At 32.5% G+C, this 22,440-nt stretch overlaps 4 protein-coding genes and 1 long non-coding RNA gene across 5 annotated transcripts; 1 reads left to right on the top strand and 4 right to left on the bottom strand.

The window, feature by feature from the left end:
* Positions 1 to 7,560, bottom strand: LOC111416336 (lethal (3) 04053). The gene is made up of 5 exons (XM_023048323.2): positions 7,288 to 7,560; positions 6,432 to 7,168; positions 672 to 734; positions 466 to 620; positions 1 to 416 (listed from the first exon to the last, which is right to left on the bottom strand). Exons 1-5 carry the CDS (start codon positions 7,457 to 7,459, stop codon positions 284 to 286), a joined length of 1,260 nt encoding a protein of 419 aa, XP_022904091.2. The 5' UTR covers positions 7,460 to 7,560; the 3' UTR covers positions 1 to 283.
* A 3,711-nt stretch (positions 7,561 to 11,271) lies between these two features.
* On the bottom strand, positions 11,272 to 12,358 carry LOC111416318 (mitochondrial transcription factor B1). Its single transcript, XM_023048291.2, has 2 exons — positions 11,533 to 12,358; positions 11,272 to 11,476 (listed from the first exon to the last, which is right to left on the bottom strand). The coding sequence occupies exons 1-2, from the start codon at positions 12,356 to 12,358 to the stop codon at positions 11,307 to 11,309; spliced, it is 996 nt and encodes a 331-aa protein (XP_022904059.1). The 3' UTR covers positions 11,272 to 11,306.
* A 2-nt stretch (positions 12,359 to 12,360) lies between these two features.
* LOC111416319 (Coiled-coil domain containing 56) lies at positions 12,361 to 12,618 on the bottom strand. The gene has a single exon (XM_023048292.2). It carries the CDS (start codon positions 12,616 to 12,618, stop codon positions 12,361 to 12,363), a length of 258 nt encoding a protein of 85 aa, XP_022904060.1.
* A 1,459-nt stretch (positions 12,619 to 14,077) lies between these two features.
* Positions 14,078 to 15,500, bottom strand: LOC111416320 (uncharacterized). Its single transcript, XR_002706527.2, has 4 exons — positions 15,010 to 15,500; positions 14,781 to 14,951; positions 14,410 to 14,700; positions 14,078 to 14,350 (listed from the first exon to the last, which is right to left on the bottom strand). It is a non-coding gene; the product is annotated as an uncharacterized lncRNA (long non-coding RNA).
* A 9-nt stretch (positions 15,501 to 15,509) lies between these two features.
* On the top strand, positions 15,510 to 20,846 carry LOC111416317 (tetratricopeptide repeat protein 27). Its single transcript, XM_023048290.2, has 3 exons — positions 15,510 to 16,186; positions 16,236 to 17,054; positions 19,689 to 20,846. The coding sequence occupies exons 1-3, from the start codon at positions 15,589 to 15,591 to the stop codon at positions 20,723 to 20,725; spliced, it is 2,454 nt and encodes an 817-aa protein (XP_022904058.1). The 5' UTR covers positions 15,510 to 15,588; the 3' UTR covers positions 20,726 to 20,846.
* Positions 20,847 to 22,440: the final 1,594 nt, after the last annotated feature.

The raw sequence follows: 22,440 nt of genomic DNA, 5'->3' as shown, positions 1-22,440 counted from the left end.
TTTATATTATACAACCACTTTGCGTTAGTTTTACAGAAACCAAAAAAAAAAGGTGATGGAACATAGTGTACTGATTATATGTGCTATAAATAAAATTGGGTCTTATTTATTAAATTATAAATACAATCACATCTGTACAACCTATCCTATTAAAAAAAAATTAAGGTAAACTTAAAACGCTACCGAAATATATGTACAGTAACGCTGAAGCAATATCAATCATTAATTGGATTCTTTTTTGGTTAAATCCATACATTTAATTACAAATTCCAGCATGAATAATTTATAAAGCTGGACCTGCCGAATCAGAATCCCTATCGTAATCCTGCAATGGGTCTGATGTTTCTTCAATACGGCACATATTTTCTAATGTTGATGCAATCATTCGTAGATTGTCCACTCCAGATAATAATTGCCTATAAAAATTTAAACGTAATATTTTAGATAAGATAAATTTATAGTTACCTTAAGTTTTGTTCAGCACTATTTGCAGCTACCCTTAAATCACGCGCAACATTCACTTGCGGACGGCTTTGATGCGTACTTGATGATGAAGTTCCAGCTGCACCTTCATCACACCTCAACAAAGAATTTTCCCTTTTTAACCTAGTAATCTCAGCCTAAAAAAATATTTTAAAATTATTTTAATTGAAATATTCTTTTGTAGTTACATAAAGTTCTTTCATTTCCTTCCGTAATTGTACCACCATATTTTCTGATGAAACCATGCGTTTCTATAATAAAAAAAAATATTGTTTTATTTTAATTAATTTGAAACGAGAGTTGAGCTACTTGCAGTAAAAATGTACTGCAAGTAAAGTACAGTAAAACCTCGATATAACGGACCAATACGGGGAAGAGGGTGTCCGTTATAGCCGAAAGTCCGTTATATAGAAAAACAGTCCCGAACACGTTTTTTCTGTTATAAGCAAATATAATACTTTAATACTTATCACAATTGAGGGTTATTCCAAGACCAGGAAGAGGTATATAATGTCAATTGTTTGCTATCAAATATAAAATGAATGAACATGTCTTATATATTTTTTTATTTATATACCTATACATATTAGTTAAACGAAAAACTCTACTTCTGATACGTGTATACTCTGGTTATAAAATGATATTATGTACTGGATGTCGAAGCGCTTGTGGTTGGCAATGCTTTTTTAAAAAACAATCAAGTTTTGTTTTGCACTTCAGAAGTTTGTTGTTATTTTATGATTAACTCCCTAAAATTACGGAAATGTGCATAGTACAATTGCATTTTTTTATTTGATGAATCATCTATAAATGTTATTAAATCGTCGAGATGCGATCTGATCGTTGACAATTTTATCTTTGGGAATCTTTCATTTTCCTCGCTTTCAAGCTCGTTATCCACCAACATCACTTTATCAGCTATTTCATGTTCCGTCATAATATGACAACCAGGATCACCTTCATCCATTTCTAGCCATTGTAATATATCTTCTTCGGCTGCTTCTCCTCCAACGCTATTTTGTATGGCAGTACAAAAATCGGGAACCTCTAATCCTTCCAAATCAATGTCTTCATGTTGGTCGTCAAATAGATTCGTCTTAAAAATTGTGGATTTTGAATTATACTTTTTTAAATTTTCCAACGTGCGTTGTCCTCTTGTGTCTTTTTCGCTTTCTTCGTTCTCCAACACAACCATTACCTCGTCTAAAAATGTTCGTCTATATATTCGCTTGGTGGCTAAAATTATTCCCTGGTACATGGGCTGAATTATCGATGTTGCATTTTTGGGCAAAAACATACAATTAAATTTACCTTCGTCGGATTGTAAAATATTTTCAGATGGATGAGCAGGTGCGTTGTCTAAAAGCAATAAACATTTTATATCATCTGGTGGTATTTCAAGCTTCTCTTCTTGAAATTTCCTGACTGCAGGTATAAAATCTTTAAAAAACCAATCTTTGAATATATTTGCTGTGAACCACGTCTTTTGTGAATTATAATACGAAACGGGAAGAGTTATGTCATTATGTCTTTTAAAACTCTGGGTTTACGAGATTTTCCAACTATAACAGGTGTCAGTCTATGAGATCCATCAGTGTTAGCACAAAGCAGTGCTGATATTCTTTCCTTTCCGGTTTTTCTACCGGTTGTCAATGTTTCATATCTAAAAGCTTGGATATTTTCAGACAAAGCACGCCATACATAACAGACCAGTTTCATCAGCATTATAAATCTGGGATTGCAATAACATTTCGAGATTTATTCGTTCTATTAATTTTTGTCGGAAAGGTTCATTCTTTTGGGGCATTAATAGCTTCGCCGTAAATTTGCTTATTAAAAATTCCATATCTTTTGCGAAAACGCCAGAGCTATCCATCACTTGCTTTGAATGAAATTATGTTCATATGATTAGTTAATTTAATTGCAGCAGATTTAATTTCAACTGCTTGCACTGGAACCCCACAAGAACGATGTTGTACATACCACTTCAATAACGCTTCTTCAAGTGAAGTTTCACGTGCCAATTTCATTCGTTTTCTGGGATTCATTTTCGCATCTACATCACACATTAAACTAAATTTGTTTAGTTTGTCTTTGTTCTTTTTAATGTCCGAAACACTTTTTAACACTTTTTACTTTAAACTGCTTGAATGAAAATATTTAACGCATATATTAATTCGGACAGCTATTCATGACCGATGCGTTCGAATACACAACTCTGGGAATACCCGGAGTTTTATCCTTAATACAGAACATCGCATAGAGAAACTTGGATTATACTCCGAATATCGGGTTCGACCGATGATTGACGTTCATCGGTTTATATATAAAATATGTACTGTTATCTATTAAACATATTATATTAATAATATTACTTCAAAATATTTTAAATTTTTATACTTAGCGGAAATAAATTTTATTTTATTTTAAATTAAAAAAATTTACATTGTTAAAAATATTTTGTCCATAATATCCGAAGTCCATTATAACGAGGTCCGTTGTATCGAGGTTTTACTGTATTCAGTACTTTTTTACTTTAAATAGTTTACTGCCAGTACTTTCAAATTGTAGGTACTTAATACTTGTACTTTCAGTACTTAGCTTAAAATATACCGGATACTTGTTTGACATAAGAAATACTTGAAGAACTATTTGTTTATTCCAAGGAGTTTATTTACTTCCAGTACTTTCAATAGTAAGTAAAATAACAATCTTTTAAAGTTTTCTTATATACAGAGTTGAGCTACTTGCAGTAAAATAGTACTGCAAGTAAAGTATTCAGTACTTTTTTACTTTAAGTAGTTTACTGCTAATACTTTCAAATTGTAGGTACTTAATACTTGTACTTTCAGTATTTAGCTAAAAATATACTGGATACTTGTTACTTGTTTGACATAAGAACTACTTTAAAAACTATTAGTTTTCTCCATGTCGTTTATCTACTTCCAGTACTTACAATAGTAAGTAGAATAACAATTTGTTAAAGTTTTCTTATACCCAGAGTTGAGCTACTTGCAGTAAAAATGTACTGCAAGTAAACTATTCAGTACTTTTTTACTTTAAGTAGTTTACTGGCAGTACTTTCAAATTGTAGGTACTTAATACTTGTACTTTTAGTATTTAGCTTAAAATATACTGGATACTTGTTACTTGTTTGACATAAGAAGTACTTGAAGAACTGTTTGTTTACTCCAAGTAGTTTATCTACTTCCAGTACTTTCATAGTAAGTAAAATAACAATTTTTAATAATTTTTTTATACCCAGAGTTGAGCTACTTGCAGTAAAAATGTACTATTTATTATGTATACTATTTATTATGTACTTATATGTATTACTATTATTATGCACTATTTACAGTAAAGCGCTGAAATTTGATACAGTATAAATCAATGTCATGTAAAATCTGTGAAGCAATTTATAAGTTGGATCGGTCCGCGGGAACAATGCTATACAGGCTGTTCCTAAAATTTGTTTGCCCAGAACTTTTTTATTCTGTCATAACCCTACATTTATTTTTGTAGTTTCTAATAGTAAATTTGGTTTAGAAACTTTTATTACTCTTAGATAATATTGATAAATATCACCATTTTTGTGTTAAATGCAAAAATGTTGGGTTCCAATTTCAATAATAGCACTAAAAAAAAAGTTTTTGAACATTTCCTTTAGTATTTTTTATTACTTATCTTGTTATTTTATGTACTTTTTTTATTATTCCTGTTAGTGTTGTCGTTTTTTTGTTTACTTTCTGTTGATTTTTAATGTATTGTTTTTGGATTCTTTTATTAAACCAACTAAAAGAAATTAAAAATGTGATTTAGCTAAATCTACACTTGGACATGTTGCATACATAATACTTATGACAGCTGAGTTCGATTTTCACTTGTCATTACTTATGATTATTTATTTATTTATTTTAAAAGTTTCTAAACTAAATTTACTATTATAAAGTGCAAAAATAAATGTAGGGTTATGATAGAATAAAAAAGTTCTGAGCGAACAAACTTTAGGAACAGCCTGTATAGCATTATTCCCAAGTACCGATCCAACTCAAAAATTCCCTAATGATTTTACGTGATATTAGTTTACACTGTACCAAATTTCGACGCTTTCCCATAAATACTGTTTAAGATATTTAGAAAAACGTGTTTAAATTTCCTAACTTTGATAGCCTGTATCTTTGCAATTTCAGGACTTTTACTAATTCCTTTTTACATGAATTGTCATCATTTTCACCCTAGTATATGTGGTTACATTTGTTCCCTGAGACCGAAACACCCTGTATTTATATATACCATATTTGTTCCCATATATTAATAACATAAAATATTAAAATTCAGATAAAGAATTATACAGGGTTTCCCAAAAGTAACGGATAAATTCGTTACAACATCTAATAACAATTTATAAAAAAATCGCTGAGACGGGTCTAAAGATTTAAATTTTTAGCAATTGTTTGGTATAGATTTTAAATTTTTTCCGCCATTTTTAAACGAGTATTGACGTTATCGATATTCAAAATATACAAGAAGAACATATGCATCCCATTTAAAATAATAATGTTGGTTGCCATAACAACGAAACAAAAAACAATGTAAACATGCAAATATAGCCAAAAAATGCGCCACAATACAGAATTTTTTATTTGAAACATTTTTCTTTAAAACCACAAATTGCAAAGTTATTAGCTGTATTCCAGACATTTGACACACCCTGTATGTTTCTTCATTGTTATTGTGCAATTTAAAACCGCTTTCGCAAGAATTGCTGACTGAAACTTCGAAAAACTTTAATTTTCAAAGAGTAAAGTGTCCTTTATAGAGTTGTTCTAATGAAAATAATAGCTGTTCCAGATTGCTTTAGGTATAATAAGTATATATTTGTAATATGGAATTGAAAATAGAAAAACTATGGTCACAGCCAAGGACAGCAGTTATATCCTAGACGTATTCATATTATTTTTAAAGTTTTATGTTTTTAGACGTATTAATGTCTATCATATAACCTCTAAAAACACAGACAGATACCAAGCGTGGCAAAAAGTGTGACATAGCGTGCGGACAACCAACTCATAGTGGACTACAATGGCTACTAATAGTGTGACTACAAAAATACAATGGATGTAGCACTCCTGTTAGATTCTACTGTCCTTGGATCACAACAATCAACTAGACATTTTGGCAGTCAAACCCAACAATTTTTAGTTATAACTTCGTAATGCTGTATCCCATAATTTTTATTTTCTAGAACAATAATTAGAACAACTAGAACAACCCAGAACAACAAAGAAAATCAGATTTTTCCAAAAATGGGGAGCTAGTCAAAAAACCCGTTTTTTCGGTTTTTCTCGCCGAGTTTTCACTTTTCCTATTTGCTCTTTGGAACAATGTAGAACAACTCTAGAACAATCTAGCTAGAACAAGAATGAAAAATTTAAAAATCAAAAAATAGGGGGCTAACTTCCCGCACTCATTCCCATCCCATCTCTTTACTATTTTAAAATTTAAATTATGCAAAATAATTCGCAATTTGTATTTTTGATGTTTCAATAAGTTTTGATAGTTGCGGTCAGAGAAACGTGTTTAATCTTGTAAGGTATTGGCGACTTGAGCGTCGACGCGAGTCAGTTATTTCAAGTTTGTGCAGCTCATAGTACTAAGTGCAGGTGAATAACACTGTTCTACCGCGTGTGGTTACTCAATACAGGAGAATTATTTAAAAGGTAAGATTTAAAATACCATATATAATATATGTACATTTAAGGGTTGTAATTACTTTGTACTGGGTACTTGAAATTTCAGTTTTAAGTAAAATTACTTATTAATCCAAGTACTTTTTAAAAATACTTGTTACTTATTACTTGGACTAAAAATAATTTATAGCGCTACTTGTACTGGTTACTGGGAGTACTATTCCTTTGTACTTGTTAACAGCTTTGTTTGAAACTTACAGTGTTCATATCTAAATTTTGTTCAACTTGTTCTAAAGCCTTCCCTAAACTTTGAGTATAATCTTTTTCTTTATTCCTGGCAATATCCAACTGTCGTTGTAAATGTTCAGTCCTCCTTCGTTCATCCGCCAACTGCCTCCTAGCAATTTCAAGCTCTTGTCTACATCTATCCACCTCTCTCTCCGGGCTTTGTACACTTATAGTATCATCATTTTGAGTCCTAACTGCTCCATCAGCCAAAAAATCCGGCAAACTCTTCGAAACGGCTACCTCCCCAGCCGGGGCACAACTCCTCGATTGATTTTGATTATCATTAACAGGCAAGTCAAGTGGAAACTCAGTCGGAGGCCTAACGGGTAAATCTAACGGTACGGGGTGATTACGTCTCTCCTTACGACTAGAATCTAAATTGAGCGGTCGCGATGGTGCAAAATCGGGAAGTCCCATATCAGTGTAACTCCGTGTCGGTCCATTTTTGTTTAAATAACACTGTTCCACAACCAAATGATCTTGCACAAAATCAGGCAAAGCAGAAGAAAACTCCGGTGGGACCCTCGTTTTATTATTATCAACAGGGGAATTATGAATTTCTAAATCTGGCATAGAAGTCACCGGCCTACCGTCGCAATAAACTTTAGGTCGTGCACCTTGGTTGTGATATGCAGAGTTTCCGCTACGAAGGAAATGTTTAAACGAAAACGGGTTGTCTTCTTTTTTTGGCGGATCTGTTGTTGGACCTATTTTAATTGGAAAAAAAATTAATGGCTTTAAGAACTTTGAATGACAGGTGTTTTTAATTACCTCAAAACTATTTTAATACCACTTTAAAATAAGAAAATTATATTTATATACGTACTTTGTGATCCTATATCGTTAAAAATTGTACTGTGCGTCCGAGATTCTATGTTTCTAGCGGGTTCATTAGTGGCCCCCGCATCTAACCTCACCGGATTATCGTCGCAATCTTCATCGGGACCGCGTGAAACCGTCGGTTTTCCATCCGGCGATCCATCATCGCCTTCAGCCATAATATAATTAAAAAAAAAACTTATTTATGAATTATCCGGATTGGGACTGTTTGTTTTTTTCTTCAACTGGTTATTAAATGTCAAAATTGTTTCAAACGTCCGAAGTTGTTACAAACACTCGGATTGCTCGCGCGTGATTGGTCGATAGGGAAGGCCACCATATTTGAATGTTAGTGACTTTTTTCTTTTGGTTTTATTTTAAGAAATTTGACGTAAGAATTATTGTTTTAATGTCAAGGTGATTTTATTGAATAAATTTCTATTAAATGCGTCATTTTATATATTGATATTGATTGATATGCGTATTATTTATTAAGAAGAAACTGATTAAAAATTATACTTGACAAGTTTGTTTTTGAAATAGAATCTTTTATAAGTACGATTACCAACAGGTCTCTTTTTAAAAACAATTTTTTTTTAGCTTAAAAAGTTTAATGAACGATTTGATTTCGTTTTATTCGTTACTTCAATATTTATGTGTACTTTAAATAGTTTTGAAATAAATTTATTGCCGTTTTAATGAATACTTATTAAATAGTTAACAAATAAGCGCCATCTGTAATTAATACTTTTAAACCTGTCAAATTTCTTGAAATTTTTAGGTTATGTTAGTTATTTAAGGAATGGATTTGATTTTTTCGTGATAACTTTCCACTTTTGGTTGTTGGAGCTTTATATATTCACTTTTTAGGTCGAAAGTAACCTTTAGTACATAGGATCTAACCTCTATAAGAAAGTCTTAATGGGGTACTTACAACTTAGCAATTTGAAAATTTGGCGAAAGCACAAGATAATACGCCTATAGTTGCTCGCCTGCATAAAATTTAACCATAACACTGATCTAGGCTACCTATGCAAAGAAAACGGCAAATATTCTGAGGATGCTAAGGAATCGCTGGAGCTCTTATTGAGCGCAAGTTTGCTCTAATGTGGATGCCAACCCTGAAGTAATGGAAATAACCCGTCCATCTGGAAGGGCTCGCAACATAGCTGAGTAAATTTTTACACCCAACAGAGTAAGGTGGGCTATTTCTAATGTTAAGCCCCCAAAATCACTGGGAGGGGGTGGAATTCTCCCTATTTCAGCTATATACCTACATTATGGAAAGTAAAGGTGGTCTTTATACCTATACGTGGTAGGCATTCAAACGCCGATCCCAAGGCATACAGACCAATTAGCTTAACTTTATTTCTCCTTAAACCCATGGAAAAGGTAATTGATCAATACCTTAGGTATGGAGTGCTGGTCACTAATCCACTCTATCCAAGTCAACATGCTTATTAGAAAGCAAAATCAACAATTACTGCTCTCCATGCTTTGACAAGCATTTTAGAGGAGACAATTACAACTAAAAAGATAGCCCTATGTGCTTTCATAGCTATAAACGGTGTTTTTCGTAAGACCTTCTACGAATCCATAGAAAAAGCCCTAAACGTAATGGAAACTCACGCCTCGGCCACACTCAGACTGTCTCGCCGAGAGTCATGCGGAAAAGTCGGCAGGTCACAGCCAGTCTGAGAGGCGAGTAGTTGTCTATTAAGGCACTTAGAGGATGTCCTCAAAAGGAAGTTTCACTTCTCCTATGGTGCCTGGTAGTTGATGACTTGATGAACACCTTAACAAAAAATGGATTCATGATTCCGGGATATGCTGATGATTTGATAATCACAATCCGAGATAAATATGACACAATCATAACCCAACTAATGCAGAAAGCTCTACTACTTACTAGCACGTGGTGCAGAAGTAATGGGCTCAGCATTAATCCAAACAAAGTTGAAATAGTCACTAGGAGAAGGAATCTACAATTGAACTAATAACCTAAGAACTATTAACCTCAAAACAGACGTCAAATACCTATGGGTAATACTAGACACTAAATTACACTGGAATTCCCACATAGCCAAGGTGAGGAAAAAGGTCATCATGGCTAATAACATCCTTGCAAGGAACTGGGGTCTTAAACTACGAATGACTCACTGGGTCTACGTAGCAATAATCAGACCCATGGTCGCCTATGCCTCACTGGTTTAGTGGCCAAATACTAAACACAAGACAGCACAATAACAGCTGGCGCAAATCCAGCGGTTAGCATGTCTTAACATAACGGGTGCAAAGAGATCTTGTCCAACGGCTGCTCTTGTAGCCCTAATCGGCCTCACACCACTTCATTTATACATACAGAATTAATTAATGTCTTAAATACTTACTTTAGGCACTTCTTAAGAAGATTTTTGTTTTTTTTTGTAAAATAATCAATACGGCAAGCTTCGTATTAGTACTAAGAACTTATTGTAGAGGTGCAAACCTAGTATTAGTAGGTTAGAGTTAAGTCTACTTTTTGGAATACGCAGTAGCTGATAATGTCTGGTGTTATACATATGTACATCTTCAATCTTATCTAGTGAGGCCTCTTTCTTTTTAGTTTCCAACAACTTATCGTATATATTCTTGTATTTGATAAATAGGGGCTTACATGTTGATGTTTGAGGAACTCCATCAATTGCCTTTTGATGGACTTCCTTTTGCCTCTTTGAGCATGGGAAGAGTTACCCCATACCGCAATTCCATACAGCATAGAAGCATGAAGTAAGGCCTAGTAAACTGTCCTGGCTTCCTCGCTGCCAATTAATTGTCGCACCCTTCTAATCGCATCTATTTGACGACTCAGCCTGTTACAAAGTAATTCTACATGGTCGTACCAAGTGAGAAGGCTGTCTAGAACAACACTCCAATCTTGCACCTTTCCTCCTTGGAACTCGTGATGAATTGTACTAGTTGTCAAGTAGATGTTGTTAGACTTTTCACGATTTGTAACAAGTTTATTGGTAGTAAACTAGTTAGATATAGATGTGCAAGTTCAAAAATCCTCACTATCTAGATATTCTTTCCTAGATGTCCATACAGTCAAAGCGTTTGCTTTTGAAAGATCATGGAAGTGTGCTAGACGGTTTTCCTCACATTCGAAACGATCGTAAATCCATTCAATCAGTCTCTGAAGATCATTTACCGTTGATTTACCTTTCAACTCATATTGCTCCTCAGTGAAAAATGTATTCTTATCAAAAAAGTTTATTATTCGGAGTGCCATGATTTTTCGAAGATTTTAGAAAAGGCTGGTAGAATAGCAACAGGACCAAATAGACCATTTTTCAAGCAGACGTTGTTGCGATAAACTTCTGCACCGTTTTGAACCTAGAAAAGGGATAGAAAAGTGGATCAGAGAGTGTACCAGCAACCTGAGAGAACTCGCTAGGGGCAATGATGTTACTCTATGCTGGGTTCCAGATCACAAAGACATGGAGGGCAGTGAGAAGGCGTACAAGCTTGCCAAAAAAGTTTTATACCTCAGCAAAGGGCATCTGAGCTCGCTCTCAGGCTTCCTGACCAGCCATGCGCCCCTAAAATACCACCTCATCCATTTTGGACAAGCTGAGGATCAAATTTGTCGACTTTGCAACGATAAGTCATAGATTGCTGAATATATACTATGTGAATGCGTCGCCAGAGGCCGCCTAAGACACAAACTTTTCGATTATCGCGGTTTCCGCCATTTTGGCTCGAAATTCAAGCGGGAAATTTAAAATTTATGTCGCTTTGTTGATAAAATTACGCCGAATTTACTTTCTTTTTTTTTTCTCGTGGTACTCTGAAGAGTCGAAAGCCCTTCTTACTGCTATTTTTGCAACTCCATAGGCAACAAAACGGCATTATTTTTGTAAATAAGTGATGACATGTACTGACAAGCTGTCAAACCGCCATTTTGGCTCGAATACACCATGGTTTTAAAAGAGTATTAAAAGAGAATTAATTATAAATCTAAGTATTTTTTACTAACAACAATTATTACAAAACATCATCAGTACATTTAGTAGATCGAAAATCAAAATTAACAATTTCAGGATACTCCTTACATAAAGTATCATAAGCATAACATAATCTAGAAAATTCTTCATTGGTGATTTGAAAAGGTCTTGTTTCATAATCAACATCAGCTAAAACAAATAATTGTGTACCTAAAATTTAAAAAAAATGATTAAACCCATAAATAAATAAAATAAAAAACTTTTACCTAACTGTTCCCTTAATTTTTCTGGAAATAAAGTTTCTCCACCTCTCAAAGCATATTTCTGTCTCATATTAAAAATATTTCTTAAAACTTTTTCAACCAATTTAAAAGGTAAATTTACGAAAGGATACCTTTTAGGTACAAAAGTAACCACTGCCACATCAACATCTGGTTTAGGTACAAATGCTTTTCCAGGAATAGTAAATTTATACTCCACATCACACCATAATTGGCACATAACTGATAATCGGCATCTTTGTTTATCTGAATCCGACGCAATAATCCGTTCACCAACTTCTTTTTGAAATGTTAAAGTTAACGGTGTTCTCCCATACAACCAAGCAGATTTCTTTTCAGATATTGAAGATAACCATCGAATTATTAAATTTGTTGAGACATTAAATGGTAGGTTTCCTATTAAATGAATAGGAGGGGGCAATTCAAGCCAATCATGTTTATACACTTTTTCAAATCCAACAACAAAGTTATAAGATCTAATATCACCAATTTCAATGATAAAATCCGTGTGTGGTGATGAAGCTTCTTGTAATAACTCCAAAGTGGGTAAAAATCGGGGATCCTTTTCGACTACTATTAATTTTTTTGGTTGTCTTTTCAAAATCGATCTTGTTATGCTCCCGGGGCCGGGACCAACCTCACAAATATACTGATTTCTAATATTACCTGCACACTTTACTATTTTATCTGTTATTCTTTCATCCAATAAAAAGTTTTGCGATAACTGTTTAATTGCTCTTAGCTTATATAAACGAACTAAATCTCTAACAGAAGGTAAAGGAGGTAATCTCAAAGCGTTTACTGCGGACATTATTATTGTTTTTCGATTACTTTACGCGGCTCCTCAAAATCGTCCAGGAACGTTTCCTGTTTCACTGCGTACATAGAATAAAAGTAAATTCCCAATACGCCACAACCAATTATTCCGGCTGTGAGGAGGTTATTTCGTCGAACTTTTTTGAGTTTTTCTACGCGTTCTTTGTTTTGCTTTTCAACGTAACGAATGAAGTCTATTTCGGCTGGTCTCAATTTAGCGACATCAATTTTAGGCATGCGATCACTATCACCCATTATTATTATTACCTTATTATTATATTTCGGCGTTTTTAAGGAGATCTCGAGGAACCCTGTTTGACGTTAAAAGTAACTAAAGATAAGACGATTGTAAATAAAAAATCCCTATTTATTAAAAGTAATTTTTATAAATAAATAGATTTTTAAATAAAATTTGTATAAAAGAATTTTCTTTGTTATTTATCTTTATTCCCTCAATCTTTTAATTAAATTTAAATACTATTAAAATAATTAAATATTTTTTTGAATAGGTTGGCAGCCGCATGGAAACGTCAAAAGTTAAAATCAAGCGGCGTTTGAGGTTAACTTTCAAAAAACACATTTTTTAGTAACTAAAAGATTTAATTTGAGGTAATGATACAGTTATAATAAACAGTATGGAACGATTAAGTCTGGAAGAGAAAAATGAGCAAATAAAAGTAACTTGTCAACTTCATAAAAAATCCTTCAAAATGAGACCAAACTCGACATATTTAACTTTAATATTAATGAAAATACAATCACTTCCGGTTTGAAACGTCAACGTCAATTTTGACATATTTGTCATCTTCATTAAAGAACCTTTAAAATGAGTCCAAAGATAACGCACTTATGTCAAAAAATAAAAAACGTTAAACCCGAAGTTAGCAATAATAAAGATAGCAATTTAATTATTAAATGTTTTTTCAGATTCACGAAAAAACGAAAAATAAAGAAGTTATAGGCAAAAAACGAAAAAGTAATTTTTTTGTTTTTCGGCCATATTTTAAAAACTAAAACGGCTAGATCCAGAAACTTAGTTGAAAAATGATGAGCTCTAAGATACGCAACTTTACCCCCATTTAACTATTTCTGTATCTCTTATGGTTTCTGAGATCCCAATGGTGGGGGTCGAATTTGAATTACCTGTATATGTACTATATTCCATACATAATGGGAAACCTGTTATTTTATTATATTTTTCCTCCAATGACGTCACGTTTCCTACCTCACCCCGTCAACTTCAATTCGTTCGAGTTGGATAACCTTATAACCATATATAAACTATCTCCATATAGAGAGATAGTATATATATACAGGTGTATCTGAATGACTGCAACAAACTTCAAGGGGTGATTCTTTAGTGAATTTTAAGGGTACTTTGATATATGAACCATGGGCGCATTTTTTGACCGTATTTGTAGTTTCAACCTACCCTTCTAAACTACTAAACGTAACCACCCCCGTTCAATTTATGCCTAGATTTTTTTTATGAAGATGATAAATACATTGGAAAAATTTTAGTTAGATAAATAAAACTATTCTAAAACTTTTTTGTCTCTCTGATTTTCTTCGAAAATTTAATAATTTCTGAGAAAAAAAATAATGAAATTGAAATAATAAAATTGTTCGCTGCGCATCGAAGCGAGCGACGTTGCCAGATCGTTGGGTCTAACTTAAAAAAATGAAATAAATATATTTTAAATGAAAGATCTAATTTCAACATAATAATTTATTATTCACAAAATTAATAAAAGGAAAGAGCCAGCACTTTTTTTTTCTGATTTCGGGACTGGCTGCTAAAGAAATTTCTAGTTTCTTTATTCAAATATTTGAGGTTGACCAATACCTGAGGATTTTTCCTCAATTGTATTAGCTTTTGCCTTATTATTCTGGCATTTTTCTTAGCGCGACACAACGGTTTTTTTTACTCCAGTTAGGTTGCAATTGCTGTAGTTCTTTGTAAAAGGTAATTTTCTCCGTTTCTTATCTGCAAAAATTAAAGATAATTTTAAATAAGAATGATTATTCAGTTTTTATGATATTTACCAATTATTTCATCACTTAGGTGAACCCGTTTCTTATTCATTTCTAATAAAATGACAGAATTTTGCTCACTAAATGAGATTGAAGCAACTTCGTAACCTTGTTGTTTACTACATCCAGGATAGACTTGCATAACAGTTGAACTAGTTACACCAGGAAGTTTGTCAGGAAGATATAATTATGAATTATGAAACTAAATAATTAATTTCATACCATGCAACATACCTGAAGTATCTTCTGTTGATTGATCTTGTGGAGACATAAAGCAATTATTTGTAGTTTCTTCTTACAAATCTAGATGATATAAAAATATATATAATTAATAAAATATATATAGATTAAAAAACAAACTTTTTATGTGAAATTTCATTTACCTAGTAAGTATAATGTACGAAGCTTTTTCAATTTCTCCTCAACATATTTGCACATTGGCGCGAACACAATAGTTACTTAGACGTTTATCATTAATTAATTCAAATAATTTTGAATTGTTTATTCGATAGAGCCAAGCCATTCGAATAATAAGGTTGGTCGGGAAATAATACCTAGAAATACAGAATGAAAGTAATTATGCCGTATTAATTAATAATTTTTATAATTTACCTTTTAATGTCTTTATCATCGCAAGATGGTACACAGCGAGGTTTATTAACCGAAATTTTTATTATTTAAAAATTTTTAAATGTTTTTTTTAACACATAATTACAAAATTACACTTATAAACTACACTTATTAAAAAAATTAATTGATTTATCAATAACATTTATATTTGACATCACTTTGACTTAATTAATCAAAGATGAATACAAAAAAAAATAAATGAAATATAAGCCACCTTAAAGGTTGGCATTAGATTTTGAGTGGAATTAGTTATCGACGTTGGTATCGACGTTGACATCAGATGGCGCTGACGACGGTTACATTTGTAAATAAAAAATCCCTATTTATCAGAAATAATTTTTATAAATAAATAGATTTTTAAATTAAACTTGTATAAAATATTTTCTTTCTCATTTATCTTTATTCCTTTAATCTTTTAATTAAATCTAAATACTATTAAAATAATTAAATATTTTTTAAATATGTTGGCAACCGCATGGAAACGTCAAAAGTTAAAATCAAGCGGCGTTTGAGGTTAACTTTCAAAAAACACATTTTAATGATATAGTTATAATAAACAGTATGGAACGATTAAGTGTGGAAGAGAAAAATGAGCAAATCTTGGCCGTACTACTTGTCGACTTTGATAATTGCGACGCGGTTGAAGAAGACAGCGAGTACATCGAAATGGTTTATCCTACGCTCCCAGTGTGGAAAGTATTAATAAAAAACAACGAATCTTGGGATGAATTAATAAAATGTAATTTCGACGAAAGCATTGTTAAAGAAGAGATCATTAAGTTACCGAAGGAGCAAATAAGAACATTTTTTACTTTCGGAGTTGGATGTTTATTGGGTTTTGTACAAGCTAATTTTACCGGACCCGATTTGTTGCCTGAAATCGTTGATTATCTAAAAGACCCTAAGTTTGAAGGATACGATTTTGCCAAGATGTTAGCAGTAAATAACGAGGAAATTAATATAAACGTAAAATATCCCTGTTTGCTAGTAGCAGCTAGAATCATGTTTCAACATTGCCAAGTAATGAGACCCATGTTAAACCTTTGGTGGATGTGGAGAGTACTCATTATTCACCAACTTGTTTTAGACGAACCAAGTACAACCATATTACACACCGCCGAACAAATGCAAAAGGAAATCCAAAATTTAGAGTTAGCAAGTGAGTAAATTAAATTTAAAATTACTTAAAAATAAAATAAAAATTTTAGGTCATCATAGAATCAAATTCGAAGTTGAACAAGCTCAACTTTATCTAATTTATCGCAACTTTAGTAAAGCAGAAATGCATTTAAACATCGCTTGTGATGTAGCAGGTTTAAAATACCAACTCGTGGGGAAATTGGGAAAACGTACAAAACACCAACAAGAAGATATTGCCCAAATCGCTCTTAAAATGGAATTGGAATCTCGTGACAACATAGAACGCGAACCCGTCTTAAAACTTCCAGTTCCCAAAGACGTCTATCTCGACGATGACGTGCGTTTAGACCAAGTACAATACGCCGAAGGAATGGAAACGCCAATGTTACCCAATACGGAACAAAAACTTGTTTTGGCCCTCATTCATAAAATGTCCATATGTAAACCGCAAGATGAGCTATTTTATGAAGAAATTAAACCGTTTATTGACGTGATTTTAAATCAAAATAACACCTGGGCAGTGAGAACAGCTGCTTTATTGATGCGAGCCAAAATTGAATCGAAACATAAGCGAACTGTGGAGAGATCTTTGATGCAATTAGAAGAAATAATGATTTGTATTAGAAAAAATGATCCACATCCTATGACTAGAGTGGGGGGAGTTTATGGAACGGCGATGCCTCCAATTTGGAAAACTGAGGCTCATCATGCTGAACTTATGTTGAATTTGGGGATGGTGAAAGGTGCTTTGGAGGTTTATACAAGATTGCGGTTATGGGAGGAAGTTATTGTGTGTTATACGATTATGAATGCTCGACATAAAGCGGCGGAAATTATTCGGCAAGAGTTAGATAAAGCTCCAACAGTAAAATTATGGTGTTTATTAGGTAAAATTAATATATAGCACGATTTTTTTTCCTATTTCTCTATCCAATTGTTCCACTCCCTCCGGTTCCTGGCTAATTCGCTTTAAATATCTGTTTTACCATTGTGTTATGTTCTATTCTAATTATGTGGGCGTACCAGTTTAGTTGCTTTCTCTCTATTTTGCTGATTATCTCCTTTTGATCTAGTCCCAGTCTTATTTCCTCATTCCTTATCCTATCCCATTTCGTCTTTTTCACTATTTTCCATAAAAATTTCATTTACATTGCTGTGATCTTTCCTTCTTGTTTATCTTGAAGCGTTCATGATTCACTGGCATATGTTAATATTCAATATTTCAATTTTATCTTTTTATCTATCTCCTTCTTCCTAAAAATTGTTCTGTGTAGAATATGATATACGTTGTTTGTTTTCCTTATTCTTTGCATTTATCTCTAAATCTAGCCTTCCATCATGTGATATTATACTGCCCAAGTACTCATATGATGATACTTTTTCTATCTTTTGTTCCTTAATAAATATTTCATTCGGATGATTTCTTATTTCATTTTTATTTATTATCACGATTATACATTTATTTGCGTTCAATTCTAGACCCATCTTTTCAATTTCTTCTGTCCATATTTCAACTAACTTCTTTACCTTTTTATCGTTCTCTGCTATCAGCACTATGTCGTCAGCATATAGTAAATTATCTATTTTTACTGTTTTTTTTGTTATTGTTCTTGTATTTTTTATCACTGTGTATTACTCATTAATATTATAAATAAGAAGGGCGCGTTGTTTTGTTCCTTTGCTAATTTCAAAAGTTTTTGATGTTTCTCCCTTCATTTGCAACTATGCCCTTGACTTTCTGGTACAGGTTTTCAATTATATTTGTTAGTTTTTGTGGTACCATTAGTTATTCTAGACACTTCCATATAATACGGTTAACCATGTCAAAAACTGCTTTTATTCCCGAGAATATTAGGTATAGTTCATTGCCCCTCTCTATTTTCCTTTCAATGATATTTCGAATTACATGTATGTTATCGTTCGTTTGTTTGCTTGCTCTGTACGCTGCTTGTTCATCTTCTAGTTTATTTTCCACTACTCTTCTTATCCTTTTTTCTGAATGTTTGTGGTTCCAAGTCTAGTGTTAGTTCTACTTTTCATTCAATGAAAATATACCACAATCTAACGCTAAATAACAATTAAAACTAGAATAACACTAGTCCTAGAACTAGAAACATTCGGGTTTAGCCGCACGTCTCTCAAGACGGCTAAACCCGAATGATTCTAGTTCTAGGTGTTGTGTTAACCATGTCAAAAGCTGGCTTTATGTCCAAGAATATTAGGTATAGTCTCTATTTTCCTTTCAATGATATTTTGGATTACATGTATGGTATCGTTGGTTTCTTTGCTTGCTCTGTATGCTGCTTGTTCATCTTCCGTTATTTTCCACTACATTTCTTAGCCTTTTTTTGTATGGCATATGGCTCTGTAATATTCACAGTTCGAATAGCTTCCTTTTCTATGTATTGGTAAGATAATATTATCTTCCCAATCTTTCCGGATTGTTTCCGGATCGGTTTTATATACAGGTGTCCGGAAATTGCGTTCATATATTTGAAGGGGTAATTCTACATAAAAATCATGAAGAAAAGTTCATATTGGTGGTCCTAAAATGCTTCCTAAGGGAAGTAGAGCACTTTGAAGAAGACGTTCAATATATGGTTATTTCTCATTACTTCAAAAACTACTAGGGTTAGAAACACGAAATGTTGCATATCTAGCTATTTTTACGTGGCGAATACGATAATCGAATGAAAAATTAGAAGGAATGTGCAGTTGCGGAAATAAGGGATAGGGGGCGCAATTTATTTCCCATATTTTGTTTGCTTTAATCTTTTCACTATTTCTCTATTTGTTTCGAATAGTGTTACAACCGTCCCTTACACGTTGTTCTAGCTCTTCAACATTATCTTTTCATCATATATTGTCTTTTGCCTGTGGGCAACACAGGTCATATGAGAATATAATTGCTTTTTCATGTTTTCTACACTATCTATATGTCTTCGAATCGCTAGTCCATAGTAATCACTGAACTTTTTGACTAATGACTCTATAAGTTTGCCTTTTCCTCCTAGCTTTCTAGATTTTCGAATATTTCTGCTTTGTGTTCCCATTCTCTTTTGGACGTAACCTATGCATTCGCTTTTTAAAACTTCACGATTTAAAATTACTGCAAATGTCTTAGAATCACCATCGCCAATATAATTTCCAATACGCCATGCATGTCTTCTGACCTAAAAAACATTTTTTTTACAGACTCTACTTTCATACTTACTGCAGAAGTTTAATGATTTTTTGTATAATTTTCGTAGTCTTTCCATTCTAAATATTCTCGAGAATTCTTGGATTTATTCTGCCATTTTGCACAAGCATGACAGTAACTGCTTCGCACATCTAGATCGATGACTTTGCCACAGTAATGCGCTATGAGAGTTATTATCCCGAACAAAGATTTAACTGTACGTTTATTATTCCTGCCAGCTACTCTTCATCTTCATCCACTATCTTCCCCTCGTCGGTTGCTTCATCCTTTAAAATTACAATTTTTTTTACTTGAAATATTAACAATTTTATTTTGTTAGGTGACGCAACTGATGATGTTACATGTTACGAAAGAGCATGGGCTTTATCTCGAAAAAGAAGCCATCGCGTGCAACGTCACTGGGGAATGTTTCTTTACGGCAAAAAACAATACCAAGAATGTATCCCACATTTTGAAAAATCAGTAAGTATAAATCCACTTCAACCGAAAGTTTGGTTACGGCTTGGATACGCTGCTTTGGAAGTGGAAAATTGGCAAGTTGCAGCAACAGCTTATCGCCGTTATGTTACGCAAGAACCTGATTCGTTTGAAGCATGGAATAATCTCGCTCAAGTGTACATCAAACTTGGCAATAAACGTGCCGCTCATCATGCATTGATTGACGCTTTAAGATGTAACTTTGAAAATTGGAAAGTTTGGGAGAATTTATTGGTAGTTAGCGCTGATATTAATCATTTTAAAGATATTATTAGAACGTATCATCAATTATTAGATTTAAAGGAGAAATATTTAAACACTGAGGTGTTAGGAGTTTTAGTTTATGGTGTTTGTAAAAACGCTAACGACCACGAAGGAAAACCATGTGGTCATTTGATGCAACGCACAAGAGAATTACTTGGAAGAGTGACCGCTCTTTATCCTGCTGATGGATTTTTATGGGAACTATACGCAAATTTATCCCCGGTATTGTATTTACGCGCACAACGTTTACAAAGGGCTTATCGCGGTTATACGAGTCAAAGTAATTGGGACAAATCTTCATCGAGGTGTCAACAAGTACTATATGTTTTACACAATTTAGCTGAGGTGACTTTAAACGAAGAAATTGATCCAAAAGATACTTTAGTGCATTCGGTACGTTTGACGATGAGTTCATCTTTAACTATAATCAAAAAGCATAATTACACCGACGTGAAAACCTTGATGACTGAAGTAGCTGGGTTATTAGCTAAAGTTATTGAAAAGGCTAAATTAGGATCAATTTCAAAAGGAGAACCTCAAAAACCCGCTGAATCTTCCACTTCGTCTTCAACAACATCAACACCGACATCAACATCTTCATCATCGTCTTCTTAAAAATAAGAAAAATTTTTTTATACTTTGATGTAAATTTTTATACTATCATTTATTATCTATATAGAATATTGTAGATTTTAAATGGATTGAGTGTATTTAAAAATAAATAGAAAGGAAAATTTTTGGTTATTTAATTTTATTTCGTTGGTATTACTTATACGGTTAGCGTTAGTTTAGTGCAATAAAAATATACAACATAGTGATATCTAGCAACATCATGTTTGAACTCATTATAATGGTTTTTTTTAATAAAGAATACATCATAAGAGAACACCATGAAGTTGTCCATTTGTCTATTATATGATAACTAACTTCAGATTTAAAATGTCAACCTCAATTTTGACATATTTATAATCTTCATTAAAATCCTTTAAAATGAGTACAAACACGACATATTTACCTTCAATATAAATGAAGTTATGGTCAACTTTCGGTTACAAATGCCAACGTCAATTTTGACATTTGTAATCGTCGTGAAAAATCCTTTAAAAAGAGCCCAAACATGATACGTTTAATTCCAATATTACTCGAGATATAAGCAACTTCCGATTTGAAATGTCAATGTCATTTTGACATATTCTTAATTTTTATAAAATGTCTTAATATTTGTCACAAAATCAAGAATATAATTAAAAAAAAAATCAAAAATTAAGGATGGTATTAATTTTTAAAAATTAAATTTTTATCTTCATTGTTGCTAACTTCGGGTTTAACGTTTTCTATTCAAACTTTTTTGTTTTTTGAGATAAGTGAGATGACGCACTTATCTGGACTCATTTTAAAGGTTTTTTAATGAAGATGACAAATATGTCAAAATTGACGTTGACGTTTCAAACCGGAAGTGATTGTATTTCCATTAATATTAACGTTAAATATGTCGAAATATGTACTCATTTTACAGGAATTTTTATGAAGTTGATAAATATGTCAAAATTAAAAGTTGGAAGTTCGAACTTTTTGGTTTTTTGAGATAAATGCGTCAAGTTTGGACTCACTTTAAAGGTTATTTTATGAAGATTACGAATAAAATAAAATTAAAGTTGACATTGACAACTGAAAGTTTTTTTCACAACTAAACTCGACTGTTTCTAGTTCTAGGTCTTGTGTTAGTTCTAGTGATAGTGTAAAACTAACACTAGACCGAGAACTAGAAATATTCGGGTTTAGCCGTGCGTCTTCAGACTTTTCTAAGTTCTTGTCTATGAGGCCCGGCTAAACCTAAAACTTTCTAGTTCCAGGTCTAGTGTTCTAGTTCTAATTGTTATTTAACCCTAAATTCTTCTACATTTTAACTGATCTAAAAATATTTTTTTTTGATTTAATCCACTTACCTTGCTTATAATTTCATCCATTTACCCATTTTGAACAACCTTTACTTTACCCAACCATATACAACCTTTAAATCCAATTAATTATGTGTTTTTCATTAAAAAAACTTAAATTCAACGTCAATTTTAACAAGCAACTGCCATATTTGGATCTTAATCACCATGGTAACCGAGTCAAGTTGGATAACCTTAAAATAATAAAATTTTATTCCGATTTTTTATCGATTCTAACCTAATTTTTATTAATTTTAAAACAATCCGTTACGATTATTTCGCATTCATAACATATTCGTTAATTGTAGTTAATTTAAATCGATTCTAATTAATTTATTTTTTTTTTATTTAATCTACTTACTGTGCTTATAATACCCTAGATAAACCAACTTT

This window comes from Onthophagus taurus, chromosome 1, assembly GCF_036711975.1.
Source record: "Onthophagus taurus isolate NC chromosome 1, IU_Otau_3.0, whole genome shotgun sequence".
NCBI classification, from domain to species: Eukaryota; Metazoa; Arthropoda; class Insecta; order Coleoptera; family Scarabaeidae; genus Onthophagus; species Onthophagus taurus.
Note: the sequence above shows the minus strand (reverse complement) of the source record. Positions and strands in the feature narration are given on the sequence as shown.